This window comes from Leptodactylus fuscus, chromosome 3 (assembly GCF_031893055.1).
Source record: "Leptodactylus fuscus isolate aLepFus1 chromosome 3, aLepFus1.hap2, whole genome shotgun sequence".
Lineage (NCBI taxonomy): Eukaryota > Metazoa > Chordata > Amphibia > Anura > Leptodactylidae > Leptodactylus > Leptodactylus fuscus.
In genome coordinates this window covers 191825232-191844244 of record NC_134267.1, presented here as the reverse complement: position 1 = coordinate 191844244, position 19013 = coordinate 191825232, and the positions used below count along the sequence as shown (strand labels likewise).

The following is a 19013-nucleotide window of genomic DNA, read 5'->3' as shown; positions in this document are numbered from 1 at the left end:
GTATCTAGAAATTGAATAAGTTGTATTGGTTAGTGTCAGCTTTGGTCTCACCTGCATGGTAACAAACAAACTATAAATAGAAATGTTAATTTGCCCAGTTTTGACATGGATTTTATTATGATAGGAACAACAAACTCCTAAATATTAAAAATATTGAGTACTGTAGCTTTAACTTGTTTATGATAGCCTTAATATAATACATATAAATAGTGGAAATTGTCTTACAGTACATTACACATTTGTACACACCAGACCGACCTTGACAACTGTAACATACTGTTTAACCAAGTTTATATAATGTGGATCTTCAATTTTACAACCCCCAAAGAATATGGCGACATTGATGATGTATCTGACTTTAAAAAAAGAATCATAATTTTTCCTATAAAGCATACTTTGGAGTACTGACTACCTAAATCATTGCAAAAATGTGTTCAATAGAATGCATGTTATGACGCAGTGGAATTTAAAGGTGTTATCTACCTCCTATTACTGTAAAGAGGTGACATTAACTCGAGGTAAATGTAGCTTCATTTCAGTGCTATGATCTGCAAGCTTGTTGTATCTTGGCCAAAATATTTACTAATGCAGTGAGGGAACCAGCTCATTTTTGGCCAGGATGCAGCCAGGGCCTGTTACATTGGTTGAAGGGAAAATGGGGGTTGCTAGTACTACTTGGGTGTGTGTATATCAGGTGGGCTGTCCAGTACCTGACATATAGAACATCTGAGTAGTACGGCCATCACTAATAGGCTGCAAACCAGCACCGTGCACCTCAAATTATCATGTCATATGATTGAGTTTCCCTCGTGAAACTGTGTGTTAGCCAGATTTACTGGTCTGAACATTATAGAGTGAGGGATTTTTAGCAATACAGTTATCTACCGTGTTTCTCTGAAGCTCAGACAGGGTCTTAATTTGTTTTTATATGGGAAAAAAAAGGGCTAGGGCTTATTTCAGAGAAGGTCTTTTCTGATTTGCTCCAGATAAATCTTATAAAATGATTAGTAATCCTAACTTACATTCACAATTGATGGTGCAGTGTCAGTGGGTCTTACACTTACTGGCAATGTCTCTCTAAACACTGTGTGGCAGTGGCATCGTGCCCTCGCTATCTCTTCTCCTTTAAGCTAAGGGGCAGTTGTTGTAGTGGAGTGGTTGCATCTGTGGAAGCGAGCAGGGGTGGTACCTGACGTCTGGTCGCATAGGTAGCCAAGCCCATGGCATAGTAGCATTCGAAAAGCGAATTCAGGAGGTGGAGTTTGCCTTGCGGTGGCCGTAGGTAAGGGGGCACTTTTCCTGGACAGTTGGGAGCTACAGTATGCCTATCCTTAGTCTCCGTGACATCACATGACAACCTAGCGCTGGAGGCACTGACAAAATAGAGCTTATTTTTAGAGAAATTGGGTATGCGACTAAGATCAGTATGGCACAGCTTGTTGCTCAGAGGCAGAGACTCCTAGTAGCAGAGATGGCTGTATTGCTAGGAGTCCCTCTTGCCAGATTGTTCAGGCCAGTACTTTGCAATACTAAGCACAAAAGTCACATCTTTGCTTTCAAATCGATCCGTTTCCTAATCTACATATCATAGGTAATGAAAACAAACTAACCCTTGAATGCAATGAGGTCTATAAAGCTCCTATTGTCTGATTTCTATATTCTGCTCCTCTCCAGCTCTAGCTAAGGATTGGCTGAGCTCCTTTTATCTAATCTCCATTAAACTATTTCTGCTCCTGTCAGTTGCCTTTTAGCCAGAAACTTCACATTCTAGCACTAGAATAACTGTGTTGAAGTCAAATGGATGTCTCCTGGGAAATTAAATATATACAGAACTTTTCCTTACCCTATTTTGATTGTGAAAATGGGGGAAAAAAAAACAAATGAAAGGTATTTTTTGCATTTTTTTTTACATTAGTATCCCTTTTATTGTCTAAGAAATAAAGTAGCATAGAGAAGCTTTTAGTAAAGTAAAAATAAATTAGTTAGAATGAAAATTAGAATTAGAAATTAGAATGGCTACATCCATTTAACTAGGCAAATGCTATATTGAAAGTTAGTATGACGCGCTGTCTATCTGAATGGCTGAAAATAGTCAATAGCTCAACATAATGTGATCTGGTCAAAAGACTATACAATGCTGAAGTGGTATTCCCATCTTAAAAAGTACTTTGAATGGGGCCATGCTGCAGTGTCCTGCACAGCAGATATAAAACAATGAAGGGGGCACAGTGACAAGTCACCACTGTAGCCACTTTATTAAGCTTAAAAAGGTCCCAGAACTCTTAAGGATCATAAAATCTGGCATGTTCTAGCAATCACTTTAGGAGATGGGAATATCCCTTTATGCTGAAGACAATGTAGACATTCCAAACAAACACAAAAACAGTTACTGAAGGCAATTAAAGGCTCTTTTAAGGAATACTCCATCTCAGTAAACTTGGAAGATGTATATATTCCCTCCCATACATCTCAATATCCCACATCTTCCAAGATGGCTGGACTTCCTTCCGTCTGCAAATGGAATGTAACCAAACTTACTCCTTACTATGCATAAATTCTTGGACGTGTCTAGGCGTCCTAGCGCTAGGCACTGCATTAAAACAGGTCGCATCAGGGATCTGTAAATAGGACAATTCTTATATCCAGCAATGTGTGTAGTTTTGTTGTTTTATGAACAAAGAAGCAGCAGTCTCCTGTGGAATAGTATACTCTTTACCATTTCAATCAGTCGTATTGTCTTTTTTTTTTTTTCTCTCTCTCTCTCTTCAAAAAGATAAAATTTCAAATTCTTCATCTTCTGAGTCAAAGAATCTGTCAAGGCGGTCTGCATCTGAGGAATCTAACACAAAGATGATTAATGATAGCAACATGGGGTATGGCTCAATGAGATTTTCTTGATCCCCTAATCCCTATCTCGCAGCCACACATGGCTCTATATATTCATTTTTATACCACTTACAAAAGTAGCTGAGCAGTTTGGTATAGCTCACTGAGCTCCAACTCCCCCATGCTTCTAAAGGAGTGTAACCTATGCCTGTTTCTGTAATCCTGGCCATTATACTGCTGCACCAATGCCAGATAGTTGGAAGACCTCTTTTCTGGTGTGGGTCTCAGCTGGGATTCACATCTATTGGACACTATGACACATGTTCCTTTTGGAATTCACTCTTGATTTTGGCTATAAAAAATAAAATAAGCCACAGCAAAATCTGCATCAAGAAAAAGCTGTGGCTGGGTTCACACAGTTTTTTGGTCAGGAATTTGAGGCGGAATATGCCTCAAAATCCTCCACCAAAAAACACCTCACAATAGAGTCCTATGTAATCCGCTAGCTTTTTTTTTTTTCTCCTGATAGCAAAAAAAAAAAAAAAAAAAGCCATCGGAAAAACGAAGCGACATGACCTTTCTTCAGGAGGATTCCGCCTGAAAAAAAAAAAAAACAACGGGAGGCGGAAAAACTCGTGGTTTTTGGCAAAAAAAAAAAGAATGTTAGCGGTTTTTCAAGGTCCGTACACTGTGCTGTCGGTAAAAAACTAAAAACGCCTCATGTCAAAAACGCTTCAAAAAAACCATTTCCTAATTCCCGAAATGGATTTTTTCCTAACCAAATTCCTTGACACCTAACAACGTGTGAACTTACCCTTAGGTCCATGTTGCAAAAATGCAGCTTTTTTGTTGAAGATTTTTTTCTTTGACCAAAGCCAAGAATGGCTACAAAAGGAATGGGAGATACAGGAAGCTCTTATACTTCTCCGTTCTGCTCAATCCACTACTGGCTATGGCTCAAGAAAACCACAACAAATAAAGCTGATTTTCTGAAACATGGAGCTTTAGCCTTAGGGCTAGTTCACACGTGGGCAAAGGGGAGGTTTTTGACAGCGGAATTCGCTTCAAAAACCTCTCCTTTAACATGGTGGTCTATGTAGACCACTAGCTTTTTTTTTCCTCCTAGCGTTTTCCGCCTGAAGAAGCGACATGACCTTTCTTCAGGCGGAAAACGCCTGAAGAATTGCATAGAAGTGAATGGGAGGCGAAAACCGCGCAGTAAAAAACCGCGCGGTTTTTTGCACACAAAACCGCGCGTTTTTTTGCAAAAAACCGCGCGGTTTTCGCCTACAGTTTCTATAGCACATATAGGAAAAAAAAACCTAGCGAAAACCGCTAGCGAAAACCGCGTCAAAAACCTCGTCAAAAACCGCGTGGAATGCAAAAAACAGCGTCAAAAAAACTCCTCGAGGTTTTTTACCTCGCACAAATAAGCTAGGCGGTTTTCACGTGTGAACTGACCCTTAAAGTAGTTCATACACTCACCGGCCACTTTATTAGGTACACCTGTCCAACTGCTCGTTAACACTTAATTTCTAATCAGCCAATCACATGGCGGCAACTCAGTGCATTTAGGCATGTAGACATGGTCAAGACAATCTCCTGCAGTTCAAACCGAGCATCAGTATGGGGAAGAAAGGTGATTTGAGTGCCTTTGAACGTGGCATGGTTGTTGGTGCCAGAAGGGCTGGTCTGAGTATTTCAGAAACTGCTGATCTACTGGGACTTTCACGCACAACCATCTCTAGGGTTTACAGAGAATGGTCCGAAAAAGAAAAAACATCCAGTGAGCGGCAGTTCTGGGGGCGGAAATGCGTTGTTGATGCCAGAGGTCAGAGGAGAATGGCCAGACTGGTTCGAGCTGATAGAAAGGCAACAGTGACTCAAATAGCCACCCGTTACAACCAAGGTAGCCAGAAGAGCATCTCTGAACGCACAGTACGTCGAACTTTGAGGCAGATGGGCTACAGCAGCAGAAGACCACACCGGGTGCCACTCCTTTCAGCTAAGAACAGGAAACTGAGGCTACAATTTGCACAAGCTCATCGAAATTGGACAATTGAAGATTGGAAAAACGTTGCCTGGTCTGATGAGTCTCGATTTCTGCTGCGACATTCGGATGGTAGGGTCAGAATTTGGCGTCAACAACATGAAAGCATGGATCCATCCTGCCTTGTATCAACGGTTCAGGCTGGTGGTGGTGGTGTCATGGTGTGGGGAATATTTTCTTGGCACTCTTTGGGCCCCTTGGTACCAATTGAGCATCGTTGCAACGCCAAAGCCTACCTGAGTATTGTTGCTGACCATGTCCATCCCTTTATGACCACAATGTACCCAACATCTGATGGCTACTTTCAGCAGGATAATGTGCCATGTCATAAAGCTGGAATCATCTCAGACTGGTTTCTTGAACATGACAATGAGTTCACTGTACTCCAATGGCCTCCACAGTCACCAGATCTCAATCCAATAGAGCATCTTTGGGATGTGGTGGAACGGGAGATTCGCATCATGGATGTGCAGCCAACAAATCTGCGGCAACTGTGTGATGCCATCATGTCAATATGGACCAAAATCTCTGAGGAATGCTTCCAGCACCTTGTTGAATCTATGCCACGAAGAATTGAGGCAGTTCTGAAGGCAAAAGGGGGTCCAACCCGTTACTAGCATGGTATACCTAATAAAGTGGCCGGTGAGTGTATATCGTTGAATGAAACTAAAGACATTTCGTTCCCATAGCCACATATACTCAATTTGTCACCATCTGTACAAGACTGACTAGTAGGCTAAAGCTGTTTCCACCCTAGCACAAGCAACATGACTGCACTTACCTGGGGTAAGGTTTAGTACATCAGGGTTAGATAGATGTAGTGGTAGCTGATCCACTACCTCAAACATAGGCAAAGATCCTCCAGTGAGTGATATCTGCAAAAAAAACATACTTAGTTATATTCATAGGACGTATATTTGCTTACAAACAATTTCATTTATATACCTGGAGATGAGTATTTAAAGAGGACCTTTCACCACCTCCTACAAGCCCTCCTCCTGCATTATTTAGTAGGTGCTGCTCCACCGATTCTGGCACAGTTGGAATTTGTCTAGCCCCCTACGGTTCATGAGCAATCAATGCTGTTAGTTTCGGTACCTGATATAATAAGAAGGGTGGTGTCAGGCAGGAGCAGACAAGGGATGTGATTCTGACACTGGCAGCCTCTGAGTGGTGTTCTGAATCACTCCCCCTGCCTGACACTGCACTTCTGACATTACAGAGCTCAAATAGCAAACCAAGCCTCCAAGCTAACTATGTTGCGACGCTGGAACAATGAAAAAGGCTAGAGAAAAAATTCCAACTGTGATTGAATCAGTGGAGCAGCAACTATTCACAGATAAGCATGGGAGATGGTGAAAAGCCCTCTTAGGGGGGGGCATTCACATGGAGTAAAGTGGTGCTGATTCTGCAACGATAACTCGCGACAGAATCGGTGCTGCTAAAAAGTCTCCCATTGATTTCAACATGTTCTGCGCATTAAACAGAACCCATTGAAGTCAAAAGGAGTTTTTTTTTTTTTTTTAAATCAGTGCTGATTCTGCCGTGAGTTATCATTGCAGAATCAGCACCACTTTACTCTGTGTGAATGCCCCCTAACAAAACATGCCACTTGCATCGTTCCAAAGAACAGGTTACACTAAAGAGATCGTCTATGTACATGGCTGTCCCTAGTACATAAATGGAGTGACAGATAATGGATCCCTCCTATCAACTACTTTGTGTCATAAAGTGGAGCTTTAAATGAGTCTATGAGCAGTAAATTGGCTATAAAACTAATCTCAGTACATTGTAGAGGCGATTCTACTCTTTCCAAATGTTCCTCTGTACAACAATCTACTCTCACTCCTGCCTTTTATTAACAGAGCAGAGGAGAAGCTCAAGCAAGATGGCAGCCCTTATAAACATGTATTGAAAATAGAATTAAAAAAAATATATAATCAAACCAGATTACAAGTCAGTGATGTTTTAATATCTGTATTTTTTCCCCCTTCACCTTTCAGTTTGGGTTACTGCCCTAGTCCTACCTTGGCTATAGTTTGTTGATGCCCCTGTACATAACTGAACTTCCTGCTTAGTTTACGCACGCGACTCACCTTTCTAATGCGCTGACACCAGTCATTAAAATCTTCTTCAGAACTGCAGAAGAATCCCTATAGTATAGAGAGGATACAGCTTAGAGAAATACTGATATGAATAATGGAAAAATATGCAAATCTGTTTTCCAAGATGTAAATAGGAAACCAGTGCCTCTGCTTGCTGCCCTCTAGGGGCAGCCCCCTTAAACATCATGCCCGACTTTTTCAACAAGCCTTAATGCTATGATGCAAGGTTTAGCCAAACCAGTAAATCTATTCCAAAAGGAACAGAATCCCAGCTGTGGACAGCGCTGTTTTGATCTGTTGGATCTCTTCAGCACAGCATAAGGTTACTGGTTTGGCAGAGTGAGAGACTATAGACCAGGGGTAGGGAACCTTTGGCTCTCCAGCTGCTGTGAAACTACAACTCCCAACATGCTCCATTCACTTCCATGGGAGTTCCCAGAACAGCAGAGCCAGTATGCATGCTGGGAGTTGTAGTTTTGCAACAGCTGGAGAGCCGTACGTTCCCTACCCCTGCTATAGACCAAGGATCTGGGGATATCATCACTCCTTAGGGAGTGAGCACCTTCACAGGCGTATGGAGACTTACAAAGCAAATTTTCGCTCCACTGGGGGATTATAGGAAAAATATGCAAATCTGTTTTCCAAGATGTAAATGCAAAAACAGTGCCTATGCTTGCTGCAAGCATTGCCTATGAATAAAGCACTTTTGGTAAGACCACATTTATTGCCTCTGTGTGTGGTTCACTCAGTCCCTCCTCCCCCTCTCTGTATGAATGGGACTGAGTTGCAAGCAAGCATATCGCATCATAGGCTTGTGAAGGGGAAATGGTGCGAATAACAAAGGAGTCAGATGAACAGAGTATACATTGCAACCCCTTTGTGTTTTGGCAAGCAATTTGCCGTGTATCTCCTTGTCTTAATTATTTTTTTAATGTGACTACAAGCAACAGCACAATATTTTTGAATATATGTTTGTTAAAATCGTACTTACCACGGCAATGGACGGGTCAATCTCTGACACATGCATCCGGCATGGAGGATGCTGGCAGTGGAAGCTGTCATCTGCTATATAAGTGCCATCACTGGGCTCCACAGCTGGCTGTGTCGTGTGGGGATCTAGATAAATGAGCTCATCTCCTGTTGGGGACATTATAATTCAGTAATACAATATGATAGGGAAGGAATTCTAAGCAAAACTGCCTAAAAAAGATATACCTAACTATTAGTGAATATACAGTATCATTCACATTCTCTCACTGTACATGCACAGGGTGTACCGTCCTTCTAGATATCAGTTACATGCGCATGTGCTGGGTACCACTCTTATCTCTGGCAAGCTAAAACAGGAATAGATGGGACTGCTAGTAACAGTTTTAGGTCCCTACACCCTAGCTGCATAGGGAAATGCTGTAACAGGTTTGCTTGAAAAATAATAGGACTTGGTGTCAAGTCAGCACAAGTGCTAGTAGATTGTTGCAGGGAAGACTGCTGCATTTAGGGTAAAACCCCCATGTATTTTGTCCTGTAATACAGAAAAACAGAACAGTTTTGCAAATCATTTTAATCGTATATGCAATTCAAGTGAAAACTTTGGATACACCTTTCCCTTCCACTTTTTTTTTTCTCTACACTGCAGATTTATGTAAGAAATGAAAACTATGAAAAAAACACATTGAATTAAAAGGTCCATCAATATTTAATCTGTGGGGGTGAAAAATCTGGCAGAGTTACCAGTCAGCTATTCTCAGCAGAGAAGGCACCAGAAAGCAGACAGCTCTGTCATCTGTGCAGTAGCCAGACCAAGTTCCTGGAGCTTTCTCTACACAACAAACAGCGCTGTCTTCTTTCTGCTCCACTCTCTGTGTATCAGCGGCTGATCAGTAGGTTTGCCAGGCGTAAGATACCCACTAAGATAGGTAATCACTGATTTTAGCCCAGACAAGAAAAAAAAAAAACTCTTTCAAGACTTTTGTGATAAAACCATTCCAGGTAACTACCTCATGAAGCTGATTAAGAGACTGCCAAGAGTTCATTAAGTTTTTATTTACTACTTAATTCCACAAGTGTTCCTTAATAGTTTCCACATCTTCAATATGACTCCACAATTAAAAGAAATAAAAAAAATTGGAGTAATATTTGAGGTTCTGTTGCACGAATTGATTTTTCTCTTTCTCTTCATGAATTTCACTATCATGGGTATGCATGACCCCGGTGAAACGCATAGGCACGGATACGCTTATATGGAGAAAAAAGGAGCTCTCGTCTTGGCCAAGGTTTGGATGAGAATTAATGGATACCCACATACTCTCTCTAGAACATTCCTCATCATTATACTAGTAGGTAAAAAGATTATATTATTTCTTTCATTATATATACAGATATAGCACTGGTCTGGGTATGGAGGAGGTCACCTACAGCCATACTTACCAACATATCCTATGAAGAAATGAGCACTGTTTGGCCGGCCACCAATAACTCCTAAAGACTGTGGCAGCATGAAGCAATGCTGAAAAAGACAATGAAACAGCTCTGATGATATAATATAGCTCTAGTGAAGCTGGAAGTAGTCCTATCTAGTAATGTGCCTTTATCCTTGGACTGTGCAGTAAATATTACATTTGTAAATTCAATTTAATTAGAAGCCCAAAAACATTTTTTCTTTAAATAAAATAATAATAAAAAAAATACCTTTAGGGTTTCGATATACGCTTCATTGATCTCACTTAGGCCCAGCCGAAGGGGTATAAGTAACACTAGAGGCTTCCACAGCCTGGGCGACTCTGAAGCTCCATTGTGACCATTGCACAGCGGCCCAGAGTCACAGCTTCCCAATCTACACAGCCTCCCTGTACAAAGGAAAGATTTCGCTTGTCAGGCCTTCATTATACTTTAATAGGTTCAAGTGTAATAGATGGAAACTGAAAGTCTTACATAACTTAGGTATGGGGAAAATGTCACTCCTTGAGGAGAGTCCACCTTCTCAGGCATGTGGAGTCTTACAAAAAGCCATTTTAGCTCTACTAGGGGGATTATGGGAAAAATATGCAAATCTGTTTCCCAAGATGTAAATAGGGAAACAATGCCTCTGTTTTCTGGCTAAAGGGGTAGCTCCCTTGCAAAATCCCACATCATTGCAGTAAAGGCTTGTTGGAAAGTCGGGCATGATGAAGGGAGCTACCTCTAGAGGGCAGCAAACAGAGGCACTGTTTCCCTATTTACATCTTGGGAAACAGATTTGCATATTTTTCCCATAAATTAGGTATCACACTTTTTAATTAAAGGAAAATTGTCACCAGGTTTCACCACTAAAAAACAACCCTACCACTATGCATGTGGTAAAAAGTCCTTTCTGAAGTGATGGCTGTTACATATACAAAGTAGTATCCTGTAGGATCATTGCCAAGCCAGCCATTGGCCATCTCTTCCTAGTTCAGTGCAAAGAGAAGCCTGGCATGTGCAGTGTTTGCCTTTGTTTGGATAGAAAATGCATGTCTGTTCTGTGCATGTGACAGTGTAGAATTAACTTTTGTGTTATTGGCTTCCTCCTTTCAGCCACCGCCGAAAATCAATTTAGTAACTTCATCCTCTTTCATTATACCTAAACTTGTAAATAACTTCTGATTTCTTGGCAGCAATTGTGACAATTAGAATTTACTAGCTTCTGCCCACGAATTTGTCTGCGGGTTGTTGTTGTTGATGAGCCGCTAATAATTAGCCAAATGTGGTTGGCGGTGACTCACCTGCGTGCGCGTGTCGGCTCTGCTACATTTGTGCATATGCGCAGCAGCCCCAGCTGTATGCACATCCGTATGGAGAGCAGAGCAAGCTGTGGTACCGCGCTGCCTCAGCTCGGCTACATCGGGCAATTCTGTGGCCACACACAGCTTGCATGTTCTGTAGTCTCCTGATCTTCTAGGAGACTCCATTGTATTGAGCTTGCACACTATCCAGCTCCCTCCTGTTTAGCTCCGCCCCCAAAATTAGCATGTAGTTCCACCCACCACATAGCATGAGCCTATGGGACAGCTGAAGGGCCTGTGATGTCATCAAAGGTCCTCAAACATAGTGTATGTGTAAATTTGTGCTTAACAGTCATGTAGTGACGTCATTTACCGGGATAAAAAGTAGCCAAAATTTACTTGGAGTTCCTATCTATCTATCTATGTGGCAAATTTCAGCCAAATCCGTTCAGCCGTTTTTGCGTGATTGAGGAACAAACACACAAACTTTCACATTTCTAATATTAGTAGGAAAGGAATATTCGTAGGATAGGATTAGTAGGAAGTAAGGATAGGATAAGATTTTAATTGAAATAATTTACTGTCATTTATTAATAAAAATTGCTCACTTAAGCAATTATGTAGCTTTTATAAACATAGAGGTAACATTTCTGAAAAAAATAGAACTCTGTATGTTACACAGCATATACAACCACAAGTCTTGGTGATGCTGCTATACAGCACTGCTTACATTGATGTTGGGGCCTTACTCACTTATCTCATCAGTCACAACAGTATTATCCATAGCTATGTGAACAGCCATTGAGCTCCACTGGTCAAAAGCAGCTAGCTTCCTGCAATGAGAGAGATAAGAAGACTAAGCATAACATGAGCCATATCCTGTCTGTGGGTAAATAATAGCTGTGCTACTAAATACCTCAGCACTTGTGCTACAGTGTTCGGCCCATACCACTGACCAATGTATTTCCCTTCACCAACTCCCATCTGGGCTGTAATAAAAAGCATAGAGTTACCACAGAGACTGATAAGGCAGCATACATACTGAAATACTGAGTGGATAGCCAGATGAGGCCATTACAGAACAGGTCATTATTAATAGGACATCTTTATATTTAACCATCAATCTTACATCATACCTGTACAGCAAGTTACTGATCATCCCCAACACACACCTAAATATTATACCCACCCTTTGTGAAAATAGGCCTGCCCATTCACGTGCTGCTTAGACAATAGTGTTCATGAAAACTGAATGTATTCTATATTATTTCATTTCTACCACAGTAAATAACACTGATGAATGTTGAGGCCAATGCCCTTAAAATATGCGACTGGTGACTAACATATCTGTCGTCGGGTAAAACACAACGATCAGAAAGTACAGACACTATTGTCATATTCTAATACATACAGTACAAGAAATAAATAGAATAAATAGGTTTACTATATATGATGCTAAGTTCACACTAGTGTTTGGCTTTCTGTCTTTCGGGTCCGTTTGGAGACCTAAAAAACAGAGCGCTAACCTGTTTAAAAAGAGAGTACTTGTGGAAACCCGCAGACCCTCATGAACTAGAATGGGGTCTGCTGGGTTTCTGCCGGAAAAATGTGGAGAGAAAAGTCCTGCATTTCTAAGCAAGTTTGAGGACAGAAACCCCAAATGTGTACCAAGCGCTACTGTGAACCTACCCTGAGTGTGTTTTTAACAGGCCTGAAAAATCTGCATTTTTTTAGCAGATTTCCGCTTAGGTTCTCTATTATTTTCAGCTATCCCTGCACTGGTTGGTGGAGACTAGCTGCTATGATGTCTCCAGATTTTGATGAGGAATCCGTGTCAAAAAAACGCCTCCCATTGAATTCAATGGGAGCTAGTCATTTCCTCTTGGAAAAAAAGAAGCGACCTGCCCTTCCGATTTGTGGCGGAAACCACCGTGGCGTCCGCATCAAGACAATCCCTCCAGATTAGGCCCATTCATTTGGATCTAATCTGGAGCGAAAAGCCGCGACTGTCGGAAGCCACGGCAGTCGCATTTTGGTCCGGATTCTGACGTGGCTTACCGCATCAAAATCAGGACCAGAAACTAACCCTTACTGACTCAGCAGCAGCACCATATGGGAAATTATACACATAAAATGCACAAAACTAATATTTGGGGTAGCCTCTGTCTGTCTGTCTCTGCTTTTCTCTCACTCAGGGAGTGTGGAAGGGAATCTTCTGAGAACAGCCACACACACAAGCCGCAGGCAGTGAAATGCATTGTCTTATCCACATAGGTCTCTCACCAATCTGATGTATGGAGTAATAACTATCTTTCTTGTCTAGAAAAGCAGTCAGGATACTGAGGTACTCTCCAGCTGGTCCTTTTTTGTCCCATCTCCATTCTAACAAAAAAATTGAAAATATACCTTATTCCAGCAACATCTATATGTACCACTCCACCCTCTCTATGTATATAGTCGCACCTGAAGTGCTTGGATTCAAACACAAAAATGTAAGAAAACAGTTCTTAACATAACTAATCCTAATCATTAATGGAAATTCCCTCTTTGGTTAAGGCCCCATGCACATAGAGGAGTCTGGAAATGGGATGGGTTTGCAAAGTGTCTGCCCGTGAGTTGTAGAAAGGTTCTGTTTAATCTCTGTGGTGTGCAACACCCCTTTATGTCTTGCATCACAAAACTACATAATGTTTGTAAAGAGTATTCCTTAAAAAGAACCTTTCACCAACTATGACGAGTTCATCTCTCTGCATACTTTAATAAACGCTGCTCCACTGATTCCAGCGCAGTTGAAATTTTTTCTCTAGCCCCCACCATTGCCAAGCAATAAGTGCAGTTAATTTTCATGCCTAATAAGCTAACTAGACTCCCTAATGTGAAGTGGGTGGCGTCAGGCAGGAACAGGCAAGGGACCATGACTCAGAGCTCTGACACTGTCTACTTCGGACTGGAGCTCTGACATTAAGGAGTCTAGTTAGCATATCAAGCACCAAAACTAACTGCACTGATAGCTTGGAAACGGTGGGGGCTAAAAAAAGTTTTCCAACTGTGCTAGAACTGGTGAAGTGGCACTTAGTAAAAGATCCTAAAAATTGGAGTTGGTGCCGGTATTGAAAGATCCTCTTTAACCACTTCCAGACCGGCCATAGGCTTTATACGGCCGCATAGTGGTTGCCTTGTTCTGACAGTACGTGCCGGTATGTCCTGTCAGAACACAGCAGCTGCTAATACTGGGATCCGGTAACTTCAGCCGGAGCTCCCAGAGAGAAGGCAGGGAAGGTTTATTACCTTCTCGATCGCTATATATACAGTGCTCAATGAGCGCTGTAAACACAGCTATGGGCGCCGCCATGATGCGGCCGCCCTCTGACCCAGCGGTTACGTGATCCGCCGGGCTCAGTGTCTTGCAAGAGCTGCTGGGTCCTACAGGACCCAGATCTGCTCTATAAGGTCTATATACAACATGCAGAAGGCTGGATTCCTCCTACAACTGGGGGTAAATGTACCAGCCCCAGCTACAGGGGAAATCAGCCTCTCTACCAAAGAAAAAAGTGATCAGGTGTCCCCAAAGGTCTCTTATGACCTTATGGGGACACCATCTGAAAAAAAAAAAAATTATATATATATATATATATATATATATATATATATATTAAAAAAAAGTTTTTTTAAAAATTAAATAAAATAATAAAATAATTTAAAAAATAAGTAAAATAATACGCCATTAAAATGCCGTTATTAAAGGTTGTAGCCCCACCCCCAACAACACCATACAAAATAAAAATTACCGTAACTGAGAGGAAAAACTATTTTATAAAGTTTATCAGTGGCATTTGTGTTATTAAATAAAGAAAAAAGAAAAGTGAGAACCAGACACAATTTCCCTCCTATTTTGTTTATATTTTCCCGGATATAAAAAATAAATAAATAAATAAAAACACGTTCGAAAATAAAAACACCATAAAAATAAAGCAAAAATTAGTTGGATGAGACGTATGAGAAAAATGTTACAGCCCTCAAAACCGTACATACAAAAAAAAAAAAAAAAACCCCTAAAATGTGTCTGGTCCTGGACCAGAAATTGGCCCGGTACTGAAGTGGTTAAGTTTAGAGATGAGCGAGTACTGTTCGGATCAGCCGATCCGAACAGCACGCTCGCATAGAAATGAATGGACGTAGCCGGCACGCGGGGGGATAAGCGGCCGGCCGCCGTCAAAGCGGAAGTACCAGGTGCATCCATTCATTTCTATGGAGCGTGCTGTTCGGATCGGCTGATCCGAACAGTACTCGCTCATCTCCAGTTAAGTTCAATCCAGACTTCATGCAACTTTACCATACCATTGACCACACTAGAAAACACAATAATGAAAGAATTTTGGCATCTTACCTCTTCCTATATGCCTACAAATCAAAGCCTGAGCAAAAATCATCTGCCCACATCGCAGCATGCAGCCCCAGCCAGTGTCAGATGTTGGACCAGTTCCACCTGCAAAGAGAAAACCTAAATATCTTTTTTTTCCCCAATTACATTTATAGAGATATATACTGGCAGGATACATGTAGTCTTTTACAAACAAAACCGCATCGAACAGTTATTTCCGTCTCTGATGTGCTGGCTCCCTGTTCCTTTATTGTAAATGGAGTTATTCTCCACATATCTGTAAATGACTGGGTATACTAGCAGAAATATAAAATGGGACACTGAGTCAGACTGTGAGTCACCAGCAATGGTTGTGCTATTTAAAACAATTACATTCAGGTAGGAATCAATACAATCTATGATGCTGGGAATCCTGGTAATGGCTGACGTCCTAGGCTTCTACATGTAGCAGCTCCAACACTTCAATGAAAGCGCTCAGATAAAATGACCAAGCAAAAACCACTGTCAGTAGGATTGAATTTCTGATGGATTTGCATCATACTGTTCCTCTGCTACTCCTCCTAGAAATTTAGGAATAAACTCATATGTTACTGACATTGTTATCTGTTGGGAGTGTGACCCTATACAGACTGAAATTGTCCAATTATTGCAGACTGTACAGCGACACACCCTGTTGTCCAGAATTCATATCACTAACCTGTGTAAAAATAGCGATTTCGTGGTGGAAAGGCTGCATGCGGACATTGGCAGTCTGCTTTAAAAACCCTTTGAAATTAATGGATTTTTAAACTGACCACTAGCATGCCATCCCCAGGCAGTGTTTGTGCAATATCGGCAGAATCATGGTGGGCACACAGCGGGCACAAGTGTGAACGCCCACTTACAGGTGACAGGATCCCTTCAAGAGAAAATACTATATAGCGCCCTGCATTTTTGCAACAACAGTTTCAAAGCATGTCCCAGCAGGATATCCCACTAACTGTCACCTACTAAGGGCTAGTTAACACTGAGTTCCGTGTGTACACATACACATGCAGTGCACTGGCATCCCGTCACGGCATTCTGCAATGGATTAGGCCCAAATTATTGAGTCAGAGCCTCATGGACGCCGCGTCTGATTCAGGCGGATTCCGCGTCAAAATCCGCTGCCCTGTGTGAACTAGCCCTTAGTGTGTATAGCTGTTTACCTACATTGCAGGGGAGTACTACTCTTCCAAGCAGAGGCTGGGATATGTACATTGAAAACTTCTGCAAATATATTGTCCTCTGTCTAGATATCTTTGCAGCAAATATAAACTCTAACCAAATCAATTATTCTGGAGATCTCTACCAGAGACTGCTTTAAAAATCCATATGTTGTAAAACCTGGAGCTCTTAAAGGGGTTATCTGGAGAACAATAAAGCTTATCAGTGTATTCTCAGCCCTGGATAAGCTTTACTACTACTATAATATAAGCATTATCTCCTAAAGCCCTGAAGTTTACATTTTGCATAACATAGCAGTCTGCTGTGTGACCCCTGCCTCCACTGCAGACATTTCAACTCTGTCTGACACCACCAACCCCCCTCTAGGAAGGTCCATAAAGTAGAATAGAATCCGTCATGTGACTGAAAACCATCCTCCACAGAGGTAATAAACAGGGCTGAGGGGGACCTGCTTATGTATTAGTAACCAATGTAGGGAATGCACTGCTAAACTATTCAATTAATAACCCATTAAAAACTCTGGAAACCCTTTAACAAACAAAAATTGCATATTTAAGGAATTCTGCATATGTCTAAAGGCAAAGCTGCCACTAGTACAAATGGTGTGAGTCCATGATCTACTCTGGTCCTATGTCTTTATACCTATTATATATAGACACCTTTATAGCTCATACCTATTGCTGGAAAGTTCCGTCGGTAAGTGAACCACAGTCTGGACGTGACATCATTCAGAAGCTCTTCCTTTTCTGCATGAAAAGATTAGAAAATGGGAGAGTGGACAATATCTTTCTAAGTATACAGGGTATTACCCTGAGCTGGTCACATAGTGTCACTGTATTGCTCCCCACAACACCCCATGAGCTAACCCTCATTATAAGCAACAATTCACACTAAGACAGTGTTTGGCTGCTGGTTAGGAGGGGAAATTGTATTTCAATATAATGAAATAAAAGGAAGTGTATCAGATCCACACAAAGCAGTTATGTATTGTAGTACCTGTTAGTGCACTGTACTTCTTCCCCAATATCCAGACAGGCTCTGCCGTTTCAGGAAAGTCGGGGGTATCGGCAAACCGCAGGGTGTCATAGGTCAGTGTAGCTAGGAAGACATGAAACACAGATTATCACAGGTGACTTATTGCCCGAGCTTGGAAGAGTCATTTGTCTTACACTTGCTGACCAATATGTAACGATCACAATTTACACCATAAAGATATCATGACCATGAAGACCATAAAACTTGTTCATATTGCTTTGGATACTATACAGTCTTCCTTCTGTGCCAAATGTGGTTACGAAATGGCAGAGCCATGTGACTACAGGATTGGCAATATCTCTGATCACACAAGTCTGAGCACTTAGAGGGCCTGTACATAGTCATATGACTACCAGGAATAGAGAGATGTCTGATCCAACATGTGAGCCCTTAGAGGGCCTGTACACCGCCATGTCACTACCAGGATTGTAGAGATGTCTGATCCCACGTGAGCCCTTAAAGGGCCTGTACATAGTCATGTGATTATCAGGATTGGAGAGATCTCTGAACCCACAAGTCTGAGCCCTTACAGGGCCTGTACACAGTCATGTTTGATAACACCGCTACCCATTCTTTTAATCCATTCCTGGTTTTAACTTCTAAACACCCTTAGGGCATGTTCACACTAAAGAATTTGGGGCCGATTTTGATCAGCATCCAGCTCTTCCTCAGCTTTCCACCCACTTTGCTATAGGCACTATCCTGAATCACTGTATAAGTAATCTGAGGATTATACTGTGAAGTTCCTTAGTGGGATTAAATTTAACATAAAAATCTTTTTTTTTTCCATAGAAAATAGTTTTATTATATATAAATTAAAAAAAAACAAAAACCATATGGTATTTAAGCAATGGTAATATCTAAATGTATATATGTATATATTTAGCACCACCGCAATCATACTGACCCACAGACAAATAAACCATATGACATCAGTCCATCACACTGGTACACTATAGGATACAGCTATGACAAGTATATACAGTCACAGAGAAAACAGCTGATCTGTGGGGTTCCTGACAGTAGACGTCCAGGTTTTCTCCATTCACTTCCCCCACAATACTGGAAGGTGCAGACTCTCCTTTCCTATACTGCCCTTTCCTATACTGCCCACACTATTTTTAGCAACATATTAACCCTATCTTGTCCCCAACGTAACAGAAAGCCCAGTCATCCCTGAATGCCTATAGTTGTTGTCTTACTCCCCCCGGGTAATAATATTATAAGGCTGTATGAGCCAGAAGGGGGCGCTGTACACTGAAACGATAACGAAATGAATGGCTGATGGGAAAATCCTAGTGGGGGTCTAACAGCAGTGTATATACTGTCCTAGACAATAGGCCAGGCCAGGAGATACAGGGCAGACACATGACTGTACACCGCCTGCCCGTCCCGGCCCCCCTGCGGTTCTCATACGCTTATAGATTATCATCAGACTATAAAACGGCCAGGTATGAACGAGGGCTGAGACTCCAGTGCTGAACTCACCTGCGTCCATGATTCCCTTCCTCTCACACACTCATATGGCAGGGAGACAACCTACCCTAGTGACAAACACTACATCAGCTGACATAAAAGCAGCCAATCAGACACCAGGTTACCACAGGACGTCTGATACGTATATAAACACGGAAGTCCGATAAGTACGTAGAGGCTGACATGCTATTGTA

The 19013-nt window shown here is 41.6% G+C and overlaps 1 protein-coding gene across 1 annotated transcript; it reads right to left on the bottom strand.

Annotated features, from left to right (window-relative positions):
* Positions 1-2762: 2762 nt before the first annotated feature.
* On the bottom strand, positions 2763-18909 carry ATG4B (autophagy related 4B cysteine peptidase). The gene is made up of 13 exons (XM_075268961.1): positions 18832-18909; positions 17305-17406; positions 16983-17054; positions 15109-15207; positions 13005-13103; positions 11638-11710; positions 11475-11554; positions 9670-9827; positions 9409-9487; positions 7973-8118; positions 6973-7029; positions 5658-5751; positions 2763-2839 (listed from the first exon to the last, which is right to left on the bottom strand). The coding sequence occupies exons 1-13, from the start codon at positions 18839-18841 to the stop codon at positions 2766-2768; spliced, it is 1143 nt and encodes a 380-aa protein (XP_075125062.1). The 5' UTR covers positions 18842-18909; the 3' UTR covers positions 2763-2765.
* Between the last annotated feature and the right edge of the window lie 104 nt (positions 18910-19013).